Source organism: Arachis duranensis, chromosome 9, assembly GCF_000817695.3.
Source record: "Arachis duranensis cultivar V14167 chromosome 9, aradu.V14167.gnm2.J7QH, whole genome shotgun sequence".
Taxonomy (NCBI): domain Eukaryota; kingdom Viridiplantae; phylum Streptophyta; class Magnoliopsida; order Fabales; family Fabaceae; genus Arachis; species Arachis duranensis.
The window spans coordinates 7,547,694-7,563,234 of NC_029780.3; the positions used below are offsets into that span (position 1 = coordinate 7,547,694).

The window sequence follows — 15,541 nt, forward strand, 5'->3', positions numbered from 1 at the left end:
AATAAGGTCGATAATTTGGAGAATAAATACGGGCTCCAGAGGCACAAAATCAATTATTGATGTATCAATACATTTATTTATCATTCTCCTTAGTTCTATGGAAAACATTCATTTAAATTATAAAAAAATGATAAATAAAAGTATTGATGCATCCATGATTAATTTTGTGCCTCTCCAAATTATGGACTTTGTTCTTGTACTGCTGTAATGTAGGATATTTCATTAATTATTTAACTTTGACCTCATGGTGGGACTACATTGAAGCTAAATGAAACTTTTTTGAATTCAAATAGGACACTTTAAATTTTAAGGATCAAAACAGGATTACGCGCAAACGTAGGGGACTAATTTAGTACTTTACCCATTTTAATATTAACTTCGTCGTAAGTTTATTTATTTGGATTTGTTTCAAGATTTCATTCTATATTTTTGAATTTATTTGTTTTAGTATTTTATATTTAAATTGTTATCTTAACTTTATTTTGTTATAAAATTTTTATAATATTAATTTTTTTTTGTACTTGAAGGATTTCAATTTGTTAAAAAGAATGTTTTTGCAGAAAATAAATATTTTTTCTATCTTTTTATTTAAAATATTATTATTGATATGTTAATATTAAAAATATAAAAAATAAACATACTTTAAAAAAAATATTTTAGGTTGTTTGATCTTTATAAAATTAAAGTAATTAATTAATTATTAATTTTTAAATCAGGTTGCCACGGTTTATGTTAAAATCAGAAACCGTGGTAGCTTCCCACGATTGACATAGAAGTGTGAAAATGCACATATACGTAAGAGATTTCTGTTTTGTGTATTTGAGTAAAGCTTTCACCCAATTTATTTATTTAGGTAAATTGTCCCAAGAAATATAAGGATAATACACAATTTAGAAGAAAAAAAAATCCAGTAAAATAGAGAATTCCATCATCATAATCGTAATTTAATACAATACGTCATTTTATAAAATTTAAATCATAAACAAAGGTACAATAAAATATCAGTGAACTTCACACCATATTTTTTAATTTTTTTAATTTTTTCAGAGCAATGCACTAAGACAAGAAAATTCTCTTCTTCACTTACCATTGTAGTAATAATCTCTTTAACAGCTTGAATCACATACACACTCACACACAGAGGATTTTATGTTTATATTTCTGCCTTAGTAAACTATGGTGACCTACCACCGTTTATGATCAATCTTATTCACAAGTAAATCATGCTTGCCTACAACGGTTTATGTTTAAATTATAAATTGTGGTTACTTAATACGGTTTACATAATAATGAGACAGGACATGCACCGTAAGGATATTATAATTGTTGTAATTCAGTAAAGTTTTCTCTCTTTTATTTTATTCAGGTAACTTACCCTTTTATAAAATGGATACCAAAATATATTAAATCACAGAGACAATGGTGAATTTTTTTTCAATTGATAGAGTAAAGTGTGATATCTTATTATTGATTTTATAAGTGGGACCAAGAATAAATATGAGAGAAAAAGTAATGAAGGATTAAATATCACACTTTACACTCTCAATATTTTTTAATAATTGAGAGGATCCATTCCCGTGTTTCACCCACATCTCATCGTGGAAAGAGAGAAGGAGGTTGTTAAGAACAGATTTAGATTTCGTTTTTTATTTTTAATTTTTTACATCTAATTTTTTTAAAGATACTATATTTTTAAATGTTGAAAATAATAAAAATATATTTAGCTGGTCTATAATAAAAATATTTTTAATTTGTTAAATTTTTTTATTTAATACTGAATATGTATTATCTGAGTACTATTTGAGTACGTACTATTTGAATTAAAAGAGTTATAGTAAATAATAGATTAACTTACTAATCTTATTTTTTAATAATTAATCTATATAAATACAATTAATTATTTTAAGATTGTAATTTATTTTAAAGCAGTGTGGACTTCACTTCTACACTCTCTAGGGCTTGAGGATACAAGGTGAATGAAAATCACTAGTTATTTAAATTTTTATTAAATTAACAATTTATTTTTATATAATATCAAATATGAAATATATTTGTTGAATTTATAGTCAATTTAGTTCTAAAATATAGGATTGAATAAATATATTTGTTAAATTTTTTATTTAGTACTGAGTACATACTACCTAAATTAAAAAAGTTATGATGATCCTTTTGATTAGAAACCCTAATAGAGAAAGAGTACGTACTCCGTACTCAGAGAGAATGAGAGAAGGAGAAAGTGGGGACGAGCGATTGAATGTGAAACACGGTGAGAAGGATGACATGGTGAGGAAGATGGACATGCCATTGGAAGAGATAAGCAGGAGAGCGTGGGAGGGTGTGTATCCGGTGTTAAAGAGGGTTCTTTTCGAGAGAGTTTAGAAAAGCCATCTAAGGTCTCTTTTAGAGATAAGGTCATTGGTGTAGAAAAGTCTAAGACCTTTGCATTAGTAGGGTCTTTATTTGGGGATGGTATTGCGACGGTTATCTAACAAGATGGATTATGTTCACATTTCTAATTCGAATCTCCGGATACAGGATATTTGGTCGGTTGGTAGGTGGCATTTAGATACTCTTTATTCTCATTTATCTCAAAATCTGAAAGGTAATATTCTCTCTTACAATCCATATGTGCAAGCAGGTCCGAAAGTGGGTTGGTATTAGTTTGGGTCTGTTGCCAAAGTCTATGACTCACGCAATGGTTACTTGTGGTTGTGTAAGAAACTTTTTGGTTGGGAGGAGCGAGAGAATTGGTTTTGGCTTTGGCATTAGCTTGTTCCGGAAAAGCACAAGTTTTTGGCTTGGTTGTGTCTTAAGGAGGCTCTTCCTACTGCAAGTTTTCGCTTTAGAAGAGGGATGTCATCATCGGATAGGTGCCCAAAATGTCTTTCTAACCAGGAATCAGTTTTATATTGTATTCGGGATTGTCCAAAAGCTCAGCTTGTATGGCGTAGGTTGGATATTTCTTGTCATCCTTTGGATTTGAAGAACTAGTTCTTGTATCATAGCAGAGAGTATCCGTTCAAGTTCTTTTCGGGACTTTAGTGGGTATGGCGAGTAAGAAATAATGACATCTTTAATCCTCATGAAATTTGGCCTCCGGAAAAAGTGATTAATTGTGATAGTGTTGGTTTTGCTTGTATTATTAGAGATTGTAATGAGAGTTGGCAAATGGGGTGTTTGGGAGTGATTGAGAGTAATAGTATTCTTTAAGGAGAATTGTTTGCTATTTGGAGAGGATATCTCTTAGTTTGGAATGTGAGTCAACGAGATGTTATTTGTGAGACAGATTATGTGGAAGTATTTAATCTTGTTACTAATCACCAAAATGGTTTTGGGTTTATTGATCAATTGGTGCTCAAAATAAGAGATACCATGCATTGGAATTGACGTGTTGACTTTCGTTTGATTATGAGAGATGCAAACACGGTGGCAGATACTATAGCAAAGATGGCGATAAAGTTATAACTTTTTCATGTAGAGCTCCCTTTACCTTGGGAGGAGTTTAAGAGTAGTCTTAAAAAGGATTGTCCCTCTATTTAAGCAGATCCTTTGTTTTGCTTTTTTTTGTTTAGTTTATTTTAGTCACCAAACAAAAAAAAATTATGATGAATAATAAATTAACTTACTAGTCTTATTTTTTAATGGTTTATATATATAAATGTAATTGATTATTTTAATATTGTAATTTATTTCATATTTGATATTATATAAAAATAAATTATTCTTAAACTTGAAAAAAAAATCAGGATCATCATTGAAATTCCCTTAATCAAAATGGCAGAGAACTTAAACGAAATGAGCCCATAATAAGAGAAGGCATAGTTTGAAAAAAAAATGAGAACAAAAATAAATAAATAAACACAACATCTCAAGATCCCAACCTATGTTGCGCCATACATAAAAAAGGCAAACCAAAGTTTCATCCAATAATTCATACTCCATGAAAAATGAACTAAATCCACACTAAAGCATAAACCGCTAGAACCCCTGTAGCGGTTTATGCACGTTTGCAAATCACACATAAACCGCGACACACCTACCACGGATTAAGTGATGCTTTGCTTCGAATGTAAACCGCGACACTCCTGTAGCGGATTACGTGCATTCATGAACTGCAGGATCCCTGTCGCGGTTTATATAATTTATAGAAAAAATGCATTTCGATATCCATTTTATAAAATGTATATTCTAGTAAATTTGGAAGTCAATTTATTTATTATGGTAAATTGTTCATACTATTATTTAATATTGGACTAGTCATGTAGAGGCCATAGAGTTTTGAGCCTGAGAGACTCGACAGTTGTTCAATTGATTTCAAAGGTACAAACTTTGAATTGATTCCATTTGGTGCCGGAAGGAGAATTTGTGTGGGTATTGCCTTTGCTACACCAAATGGAGTTGCCACTTTCTCAATTGCTTTACCATTTTAATTGGAAGCTTCCCAATGGAATGAAACATGAACTTTACCATTTGGTTAATTCCAGTAGTTCATTAAAACGTAAGTAATATGAACTACCGAGTATATTAGGTGGCCAATGTAATCATAAATGCTATACATATGTTCCAATTTCCTTCAACGATTTTCATTTTTCTATGTAACATGATGTAGCTGGAATTATTTCCTTATGCTGAAAAATTATTGAATGGATTCAACTTGGTTTACATAAAGTATACTTATCCGTCAATTATATAAGTGTATGCTATGTAACTATGTATAAAATGTGTAATTTCATCACAAATCTTACAATGACAAGAACATATACAACCTCACAAACAAAAGGAGTAGTCATGGGTTTAATTTTGATGCACCGTCACATTTATTCTTTTAGATAATCATTCACGTAATTAATATGAAATGTAATTATTTTTACTGATGTAATATTATGTAATTGAATGCACGTATAAAATTACTTTACACTAACAATGCATCAAAACGAGAGAAGGAAAAAGAAAACATTTTTTGAAGCATTGTTAGTAAACAACTAAAGATAACTCTCCAACTAACTTCTACAATAAGAAAAGTAGGTTAAGTCCAAATTACCCTCATTGTAATCTTTTATATTTGGACCCTTTTCCATATTTATTGTAACAGTTGATTGTAGGATTATTTTTAGTTGTTTAAATAACAATTCCGCGTAAAAGTTTTAACTTCGTCGCTAATTTTGTTTTTTCGGTAGATAAGCAAAGTCATAAATAGACATCCAAACATAAGTTATAGTGTTTTTTTATGAATTTTAGTTTTAGAAGCAACAGAATGGTAAGGGAAAAGTGTTGGAAAAACTGAGGTTTAGATAAAAACGGTCTAACACCAGAAGCATCAAAAATAATTTGTAAATAATAGTAAGTACTTAGTGATTATGGGGAAAGAAACAAAGTGCACCTAATAAATATAAATATGTTCAGAGTTAAGATTACTGCGCTGAAAGGTAATTTAGAAAAGGAGCTGTGTCAAGAGCTTATCCCTTTTGGCTGATACACTTATTCTCCATAAGAAATCATGTTACAGCACAGCTTAATGCTTGTTTATTCTCCCATTCTTAAAAGCCAAAACCAAGTGAATCACTCAAAATAAAGATAGGTTATTATGATCATTCCGTAACCTTCAATCCTCTTTGAAGTTATAGCAGAATAATTATGGCGATATGTTGTAGCAGATAATGGAGATTTTACTTCCCTATAACAATGGAGTTGCTATACTCCGTGCTAAGTGGTAACCCATTAAGAAATTATTGCGTAATTTTGTAACCATTTTTAAATTTGCGTATATCTCCAAATATTTAAATTTTATTTATTTAAATAAAAAACCTAAACACAAAAACTACGACAGTATCCACATCTAAAAAAGAAACCGGAAAAAAAATTAATCAAAAACTACTTTCCATTTGGTTCAACATTTGCGAGTTATCATCCATAGTTTTATCTACTGCATCAATCTTACTTGAACATTCACCTTTGCCAATGGTACCATCAGATAAGCCAATCATTGATGCATAAACTTCATCTTTAACAAATTCTGATTTCTTCAACAACTCGATCAAATCATTGGCGCATGCCATGTCTCCTTGTTCCTCACAAAGCTTAAAGAACGCGTCCAAGTTTGTAGCATTTGGTCTCCAACTTTTTGAACCTTTAGCCACAAAAGCTTCTTTCAAGCAAGACAGAGATTCAGTTACCCTTTTATCTGCAATATGCAACATAGATAGAAGCTCCCAAGTACTTGGATTTGGAACTCCACCATCTTCTTTCATCCTGTCAAAGAACCTAATAGCTTTATCTGTATTGCCATTCTTAACATACCAACCTATGAGAAGGTTTCCTATTCTAGGATCATAAAATGCTTTTGCTGAAACCCATTGCTCATAGAGATTTTCTGCACCCTCAATATCATCCATTCTAACCAGGGAAGAAATAACGGAATGGTATCCCAAGTTTGGTATACTGGGAAAACTTAATTTATAGTTATTCCACACGCGATAAACTTCATCTTTCTTTCCAATACTTCCATATAAACTTAGGATATAATGATAAGGTATTCTGTCCCGACCTTCGATTTTGCTCTCAGCGTTTCTTATGCACTCTTCTGCTTTTTCGAACAGATTCATCTTAATGTAAGTTGTAGCCATTGTCGTGAATGTGGAACAGTTAGGAACTACGTTAGGATCCTTTGTCATCTGATCAAACACTTGTTCCATCTTTTCTGTTAATCCTTGAGATCCACAAGAAGATAGCCAGATATTATATGAATAGGCATCCAGCTTGATGTTGTTCTTAATCATTTCTGAAACCAACATATCAACCTGATCATAATCCTTGAAGTTCATGTACAGAGTCATCATTACATTAAATGTTAATGATTCAATTGCATGACCTTTACTCTTCATTGTGTCGAATAAAGATTCTGCCTTTTCCTTCAACTGAAACTGCACATATATATTCAAAAGGGCTCCATATGTCCTCTTGTTTTTTGCCTTATCAGGCAGCCTCAGAAAAACTGCTTCTGCACTAGGAGCTCCATGAACTTTGGCAATTAGATCTAACTGAATTGCAATGTCACTCGGAGTTATTCTATATCTCTCTGGTCTTCTGTCCATCCAATCATATACCTGCAAAATTTGGAAATTACTTTCTCAACACTGTTCATGGTAGATGTTAACACATTACAAGGTAATGAAGATTACATAATCGATCACAAACAACAATTCTGGAATCACGGTTAGCACAAGATTACAAAATGGTAATGTATGAATTACATAATAAATTATGTGGTTGTATATCTATTCATCCTATATAATTATGTGTATTATATAAATACTAAAAAAAGCACACTTCTAAGAGTTTAGAGCTTAAATGGAATCAATCATGCATAGTCTCACAAGTCATAAGTCTACACTCACACTTACTCTTCTGCTTGAGAAACCTTTGATACAGACTGCAACCACATATGGTTCTGTAGGAATTTTTGCAATATGCTATAACTTTCTTGCATTGCCAAATGAGAAGAAGAAATGTTCTTTCTTTTCTTTCTCCTATTTTAAGAGTGATCCATAGTTCAAAGATGGTTAATGTATAAGGCCCTCCTGGTAAGGCCTGGTTTGAGTTAATCCTATAACCTCAGAAATTTTATTAATCTCACAAAAGAATGAACTATACAGATGGATAGCGTTTATAGGTATACATATACGATACTACTAATTCACCAATTACCATTACCTATTACAATAACTACAATATAACGTCTTATTCCACTGCAATTCATCACCAAACTGCACACTTCAAAGTCCTATGTTGTATATCTATCTAAGCTTAGAACACTTAGCTACATTGACAATATATATTTCAGATATTTCAGTTTCTTCATAAAATCAAATGCCAAAACCCCTTGAAATAAAAGTCCTAAGACAACACAATGCAAATGTTTGCAACAAAATCAATGGCAATGCTACATATTTAACTCGACAATCATGAATATCTCGATTCAGATGCAAATTAAAGCTGGATAGTGGATACACATCTACTGAAAATGCCTGTGTAGACACCGATCTATAGAATCATATTCATGTAAAATCTCAAAAGAATAATCACCAGAGAACTCATTCATGTATATGATTCAACCTCAAGGGTCAGAATTATTCCTACCAAAATATACCATCTATATTATCAGATTCCCAATAAATCAAGCTACTCAATAAAGTTAAACAAAACAAACTATACTATCAATCAATTGTTAAACTTAGCATATTAACACTTCACTTCAAAACCCTTAACTTAAAATATCCAAGTAGAAAGGTATATCAACAGACATTAATTCAACATAAAGCGAAAAAAGAAGACAGGATTTGAACATTGCATTATACCTCAAGTGCCCTTCTATGCTTGTTGAATTTTCTCAAGTCTTTGATGACTCTACAAACATCCAATTTCTTGATCCATTTTCCTTTACTCTCCCACTGATTCAACACAGTAGAAGAATCCACTTCCGGCTTCTCAATCAACGATATCCTCTTGCATATAGCTTTCCACGCTTCAGCGGGTTTTCGCCTGTAACCCACGGTTTGGGCGTCGGAGGCAGTGCACGTGACAGAGAGGGTGCGAGGACACGTGAGTTGCGCGTGAAGGAAGGTGGAAGAAGAAGGGTTGAAGACGGAGGGAAGTGTTGCCGAAGAATAAGAGAGGGAAGAGGAGAGAATGTGAGGAGTGTTAGGGTTTTTGAGAGACACAAAGTGTTGAAGGAGCATTTTCGATAATGCACAAACACAAATGGATTCTTTTCTTTTGTTTCAGATTTTGAGGCTTTCAAGATAGCAATAAGGGGATGACGCTGCTCATAACAAATCCATTAAACCCATGCAATTCTTAAACGGTCAAAATTTGCAAACTTAAATTGTTTTTGTTTTTCACATAAGATAGATAGTTAAAAATAATTAAATAATTATTTAGTTAAATATATTAAATAATTATATTAAAAATTATATCATATTTGCGAAGTAAAACGTTAAAAAATTTAATAAATAATAATTTGTTTTTTTTTTTTATAAAAATAGGAAAGTCTTGAGTATAGAGAAATTATGCCATTTGAACTATTACTCATTAATAAATAATAATTTAGTTAAATATATCAATTCTTTAATTTTAATTATTAACTTTATGGTCTTTTTATAATAAGACATACAGTTTTGTAATCTCATTGGAATTCGATTCTTCTAAAACTGGAATTAAAATTGGATCCAAAACGGTTTGATTTTTGAAGTGAACACTTAACTCGATCTCTAGTTATTCTAAATTACGACAAGACGACTCCTGTAAAAAAAAATACACCAAACTTGACAAAAAAATATTATGTGACACTAATGTGGTGAAGTTGGTGGTATTGGACGTACACTCGAACTAGCTTAAAAGCATACCGAACTCCATTGGCTGTCTTTGTAAGCTTAAGGTCTTGAATATTGTTGGAAACCTCATCAAATATCCTTCCAAAACCATTGACAATTGCAGATCATTGGAGAAACAGATGAACGCCAACTTCAACAAACTGATGCAGCTTTCAGAAAGCATTAGTTTGGAACTGAGAAAACTGAAGAAGCTATCAGTGAACTCCAACAAACTCCTCTTCCTTTCACACTCCACCTCACACCTCACCTCTCTCAAGGTCCTCGACGCCCGTCTCAACTGCCTCCACTCCCTCCCCGACAACCTCGAAAACCTCATCAGCCTCCCTCAACAAGCTCTAGAAGCTATGTCGATGGTAATTCGCTCATGTCACCGCCACCGGAAGTAGTGGAGCAGGGATTGTATGCCATAAAGGGATGCCTCTGCCAGAAGATGAACTCTTCGTCATCGTCATTGTCTCATGAGAGCCCATCAACGAAGAAGAAGTCATGGGTTGGGAAGCTGGTGAAGTATGGAACGTTCAATTGAGGAGAAACCAGGAGTAGTGGAATTTTTCCGTCAAGTTTGATCAAGGGACACCATGGAGGGGCTGCGATGGCTCACTTTTGGGACGGACAGGGCCGACGTGGGTGTATTTTTTTGACAGGGGTCGACTTGTCCTAATTTAAAATGGACAGGAATTGGATTGGGTACTCACTCTTGATTTCTGATGGGATTGAAAGAATGTGATGCGTGAACATTTTAAGTACTTTTCTTGGATATTTCTTAGATGAAATTGATGACTTTTTGCTTGATTATCATGTGCTTTTATATAATATTTTATTAGTACTTTTGGTCCTTTGATTTCTTGTTAAATGTAAAAAAAAAAAAGACAACAAAAGAGAAGTGGAACACAAGCAAAAGAAAACAACCAAAAAAATATCCTATAGGAGGGGTTTCACACGCCGGACAGGTGGCATGCAACACGCCCATGCAATCTAAAGCAAAGAACCTGGCGTGCAACACGCCAACACAGGGGCGTGACACGCCAGACCATGATTCTAGAAGGCCAACAAGATTGCATGCATGGCGTTTCACATGCCAATTATTTGGCATTTCACACGCCCAACAAATTCACTCCCAAAATGTTCCTTGCTTTGGCGTGTGACACGTCGAGAACACATGATAAAAAAATCCCTATAAATATTAAAAAATGAGTTAATGTTAAAAATATCTTTTTGAAAAATAAAGTTAGTATCGATTTGATTTTTCAAAAGTTATATATCTCAAATTAATATGATTAAAGTTAATTTTTTTACATTGGAAAAATGATGATATGTTATATTACATATCATGTCACATAGTATGCAAATATAGGTAGTTTCACGTATCATAAATTAATTTATTAATGCGATACATCATCATTTAACTAATAATAAAATTAATATTTATTTCATAATTTTATATTTAAAAATAAATTTAAAACATAATTTGTTCTTTGTTGGTATTGGGAGAGGAGGGAACTGGGGTGTCAAAAATTTCCAAGAGGCGGAGATCTCCGCAGGGACCGCTCCGAATGGGGCCCAATGGTGGAAAATTTTTTCCGTGGGAATGGGGATGGGGAGCGAAATTCCCCCGAGACAGGCGCGGGGACCCGAGCGGGGATCCCCGCCCCATCCCCGATAATTCTCTGAATTTTTTAACTTACTTAATAACCCTTACTTTATTTCTAATATAGGAGTTTTTTTAGTAACTTCACTCATTGAAAAACCCTAACACTATTGTTCAAGATTTTATTTTATGGACTATGATTTGCTATGTTATATTTCTGGACATATAATATTGGATAAGATATGTTTGTGTGTTTGTAATAATATTTTGTAGTTCGTCTTTTGTTTTTTTTTTATATTTTTTATTATAATTTCCATATGAATGTTAAACATAGGGAGATGGGGAATGGGGCCCCGCGAAAAACGTGAAAAATGCGGGGAACGGGGATGGGGATAATTATTTTCCATGGCGGGGAACGGGGCGGGGACGGGAATTAATTCTGAGGGCGGGGACAGGGAGCAGGAAGGCTTCCCCCGCCCCCATCCCGCCCCATTGACATTCCTAGAGGGAAGAGATGGATAACGAGATGGTGATATGACTTACTTGATTTTCTTTAATATAAAATCAAGGAAGAAGGAATAAAATTACACCTGAAAGTTCACACGCTGGACACAAATACACTTCAATCATTTAATGAGTCACGCGTGCACAGTAATTATACACTCCGTCGGACACATTCACCTTTTCGACCATCAGTGTGTGGCGACGTTAGTTTGAGTGGACATGTGGCTCTCTTTACTCCTTGCTGGCACCTTTAGTTTGAGTGAGCTGTCCATTTAGTGCCAACTCAGAAAAAATATTTTATTTTAATGATTAATTAGGTAAAATTAAGGTTGAAACCCTTCGTTCTCTTTATTGAATTATGAACCTTCAAGGTCTCTTGTTGTTTAATGTAAGATAGTTTGCACGTTGAGAGAATTAGAGAGCCCTAGCACAGAGCTAATGGCATTGCTCTGAAGTCGTGACTCACTTGATCGTTGGAGAAATACTTTGCTAGTTTACTCGAAGAAGGCAACCCACACCACCACAGCGACGATCACACACTGGAGTCAGTGACGATCTAAAGGTAATATCTTTTGAACTTCCCACTGTATCTATTATGATCGAACATGCTATTAGATCTTTGTTTAGTTACTAGTTTGTGATTGTCCGAAAAAAATGAGAGTTTTCTGGATTTAGTAGTGATTATGAGGGTTTTATTTTCTTCATAGATATCAAGTCACATCACGCTTGTGTATCACCATAGGGGGAGGTTGGAGAGAAACTCAAAAGGGGTTACAGTATACAGTGGTGGTCAAGTGCCCTTAATACCGAGAGTCAATGTGGATACGCTGAACCTGTTTTTCATGGAGGGGTTATTCAAGGATTTGGGATATATTCATTGGAAGGATTTTTACTGGGAAAAGCCTGATGCTGGAGGTGGTGTTGCTCTTAAGCTACTTAGGCTTGATAGGGATGTGGTGAACATGTATGAGGATGCAATTAGAAATGATGATAGGGTGGTACATATGTATTGGGAGCATACTGTAGACATTCCAACTGAGGTTGAGGTGGTTGACGTAGATGCAGAAGAGGTCCCTACCTCTGAAACAGCACCATCCAATGTAAATGCAAATACTATAATTTCACCTAGTGGGAGGACGAAGAAGAGGGCACAAAGGGCTCTAAGATCGGCCAGAATTCTGAGGCCAAGAAAACTAACAACAACAGTAGGCCAGAAGTCATCCCAGAGATCATTACCTTCAACTAAGAGAACCAACCCAAGGGAAAGACAACAAAAAATCACACAATCTGAACCACCAAAACAATCTCATCCACAGTCCAAGTCCAAAACAATCTCACCTACAGTCCAAGTCCAAGTCCAACCCAAACAACTTAATCCAACACCTGTGGCCCAAGCCTACCACACACCCCATGTGCCCAAGCCCAATACACACCACCTGTGGCCCAAACCCAAACCACACAAATTGGACCACCAACACATTCTGAAGCTGGAACTCAATCACAATCCAACCTTGTACAAAATGAGGTACTTACCTAGGAATCAAGAGGAAAACAAAAGAACAGAAGAAATTCTTACAAGAGGCCAGCTCCTAGTGGACAGACCTTTGTGCAAGGAGGCATAGGTGAAACTCCAAAAATATTTGTCCCTCGTACAACCAGTGAGTCTTCAGAGAGTGATGATGATGACTCTGACCCAGATTACCATCAATATGAGTCTGAGGAGCTGCACATCCCTTATTCATCAGGCTGTGATAGTGACTATAAGGTAGAGCGCACTGTTTGGCCTCAAGGGAACCCGAATGCTGCTTTTGGCTCCATACATTTTGAGCTGGGGATGGAATTCGAAACTATGGACCAATTCAAAAGAGCAGTTAGGAAGTTCAATATACAAATTGGAAGGAGTATCATGTTTAGCCGATTGGAACCTATAAGGTGTAAGGCAATTTGTTGTGAAGCCAACTGTCCTTGGACTATCTACTGTTGAAGGTCTAATGAACCAAAGAGTTTTCAAGTAAAGACGTTTGTCAACCAATATGTTTGTACAAGAAGCCACACCAACAAATTAGCTGATAGAAAGTGGGTTATTAAACAGCTGGAGGAGAAGTTGAGGGACCAAAGGGAGTTTAAAACTGCTGAAGCTGAGGCATGGATATCCTCCACTGTTCCCTCATTACAAGACACTTATTAACAGACCAAGAAAAAAGAGAAGAAAGGAGAAAAATGAGACAAGACCAAATTCCAACCCATATAAGCTTAAAAGAAGATATGGAACAATAATTTGCAATTACTGTGGTGAGGTATGAATATCATGTTTTATGTATTGTTTCTAAAACTCATTCATAATATTATATTTACACCAACAATGTTTATATGTTGTAGAGTGACCACAACAGTAGGAGTTGTCAAAAAAAGCAGGCTAATATGGCTGATGAGGTAGCAGCTATAGAAGCAGAGGAAGCTGCTGCTGCAATTGAAAAACCCTACACAGCCACCACCACTCCAAGAAAACCCTCCAACTAATGCACCCGAACAACAGAACCCTAATGATATTGCTACAACTCCAAGACCCAAATCTAACCCTATGGTCTCAACTGAAACCATGAATGTTGCAAGTCCAGCAATGAGGGAGAGGTTTCAATAGTTTATGCCAACTCTAAGTCTGAGACAACAACCAAATCCTGGCCAAGACCATCAAAACTGGTCCCAAGAGGAGTTTCCGGGAGAACCAATGGCCCAGCTGCACCAACTGACCAAGGTGGCCCAAGTGAAGGTGGGGCCATGCAAGGGTCTACAACAGAGACATAGGACCCATGATGAAGACTGCTGTGCATGTTTTGTTTTTTGGTTATTAGACTATTTGAACAATTTTGTGGACAAGGTTGTTTTATTTATCATCATAAACTTTTTTACTTTTTTGTAATCTAGTAGTATGTGATATGTTATATACATTGTGACTTTACCTCTTAATTAGGTATCTCTGCCTTGTTTGAAAATTCAGTGATTATAGTCACTACTCTGACTATTTTGTTATTACAATGAAGCAGAGACTTCTAGTTGAAAAGAAGTTATTGGATATTATTATATCTTTATAATTGCTAGTTATGAGTCACAGTCAGTACTCATAAATTTGATAATTGTTTGTTTTGTCCCTAATTTACACAGGCTTACATTTCTTTCTGTTGTTAATGGTTGATGTTACACCACTTAGAATATATAATTCACAATAATACAGAGCTTTTATTTCTTCCATTTATTCAATGCAACTTTGAAAATGATTACACATGATCCTCACTTCTGAGCATATATCACCAAAATCCATAATGTCCAAAAACCCAACCCCAAACAAATGCATATAACCATATTCTTAATACACTTTATTTCACTCCTAATCATATTAACTGTCTTCTGTAACTGTTGCACATCTTCTTCCAATTTGGTGGCACACTCTGTAAACTCATTCATCTTCTGGTATGATTGTTTCAATGGCCTTTCTTCAGATACAACATCTGTCCCCATGTTTCTTATTTTTCCTTCAACTTTGTCCAGCCAAACAAAATACTCACACCGATGTTCAACACTCTAAAAATTTGAGACAACAATCGAAGGAGGGGTGAAGAAGGAAACAAATGGATGAAAACCTAACACCAGTAATAGGGGTGGCAAGTGGGCCTAAACCCGCCGGGTCGGTCCGCGTAATCCGCCAAAAAAGACAGGTTGGGCTGAAAAACTGGGACCGCCAAATAGCAAAAGCCTGCCTAACCCGCACCGCTTAAACCACGGGTTTTGGCGGGCTTTGGCGGGGCGGGGCGGGCTTCTCCGCCGGGCTTTGTATTTTTTTGGCAAGGGGTATTTTAATTATGTTTTGGATGAAAACTTGGTTTATAATTATGTTTATTAGATATTTATAATTACAAAGACTTTAATGTTTGTGAATATAAAAATAATAATTTGTTTATACTTTTAGAAATTATAATATTTTAAAGTAAAAAATAGAAGAGATTTTTTTTATGCCTTTGCCAGTAACAAGAAGAAATGCAATTTCGAAACCTAACTCCCACAG

At 34.7% G+C, this 15,541-nt stretch overlaps 1 protein-coding gene and 1 pseudogene across 1 annotated transcript; one reads left to right on the forward strand and one right to left on the reverse strand.

Moving 5' to 3' along the window:
* Positions 1 to 5,764: 5,764 nt before the first annotated feature.
* On the reverse strand, positions 5,765 to 8,805 carry LOC107464447 (pentatricopeptide repeat-containing protein At1g02150). The gene is made up of 2 exons (XM_016083363.3): positions 8,355 to 8,805; positions 5,765 to 7,103 (listed from the first exon to the last, which is right to left on the reverse strand). Exons 1-2 carry the CDS (start codon positions 8,733 to 8,735, stop codon positions 5,865 to 5,867), a joined length of 1,620 nt encoding a protein of 539 aa, XP_015938849.1. The 5' UTR covers positions 8,736 to 8,805; the 3' UTR covers positions 5,765 to 5,864.
* LOC110275614 (plant intracellular Ras-group-related LRR protein 6-like) lies at positions 8,758 to 9,915 on the forward strand (annotated as a pseudogene).
* The last annotated feature ends 5,626 nt before the right edge of the window (positions 9,916 to 15,541 follow it).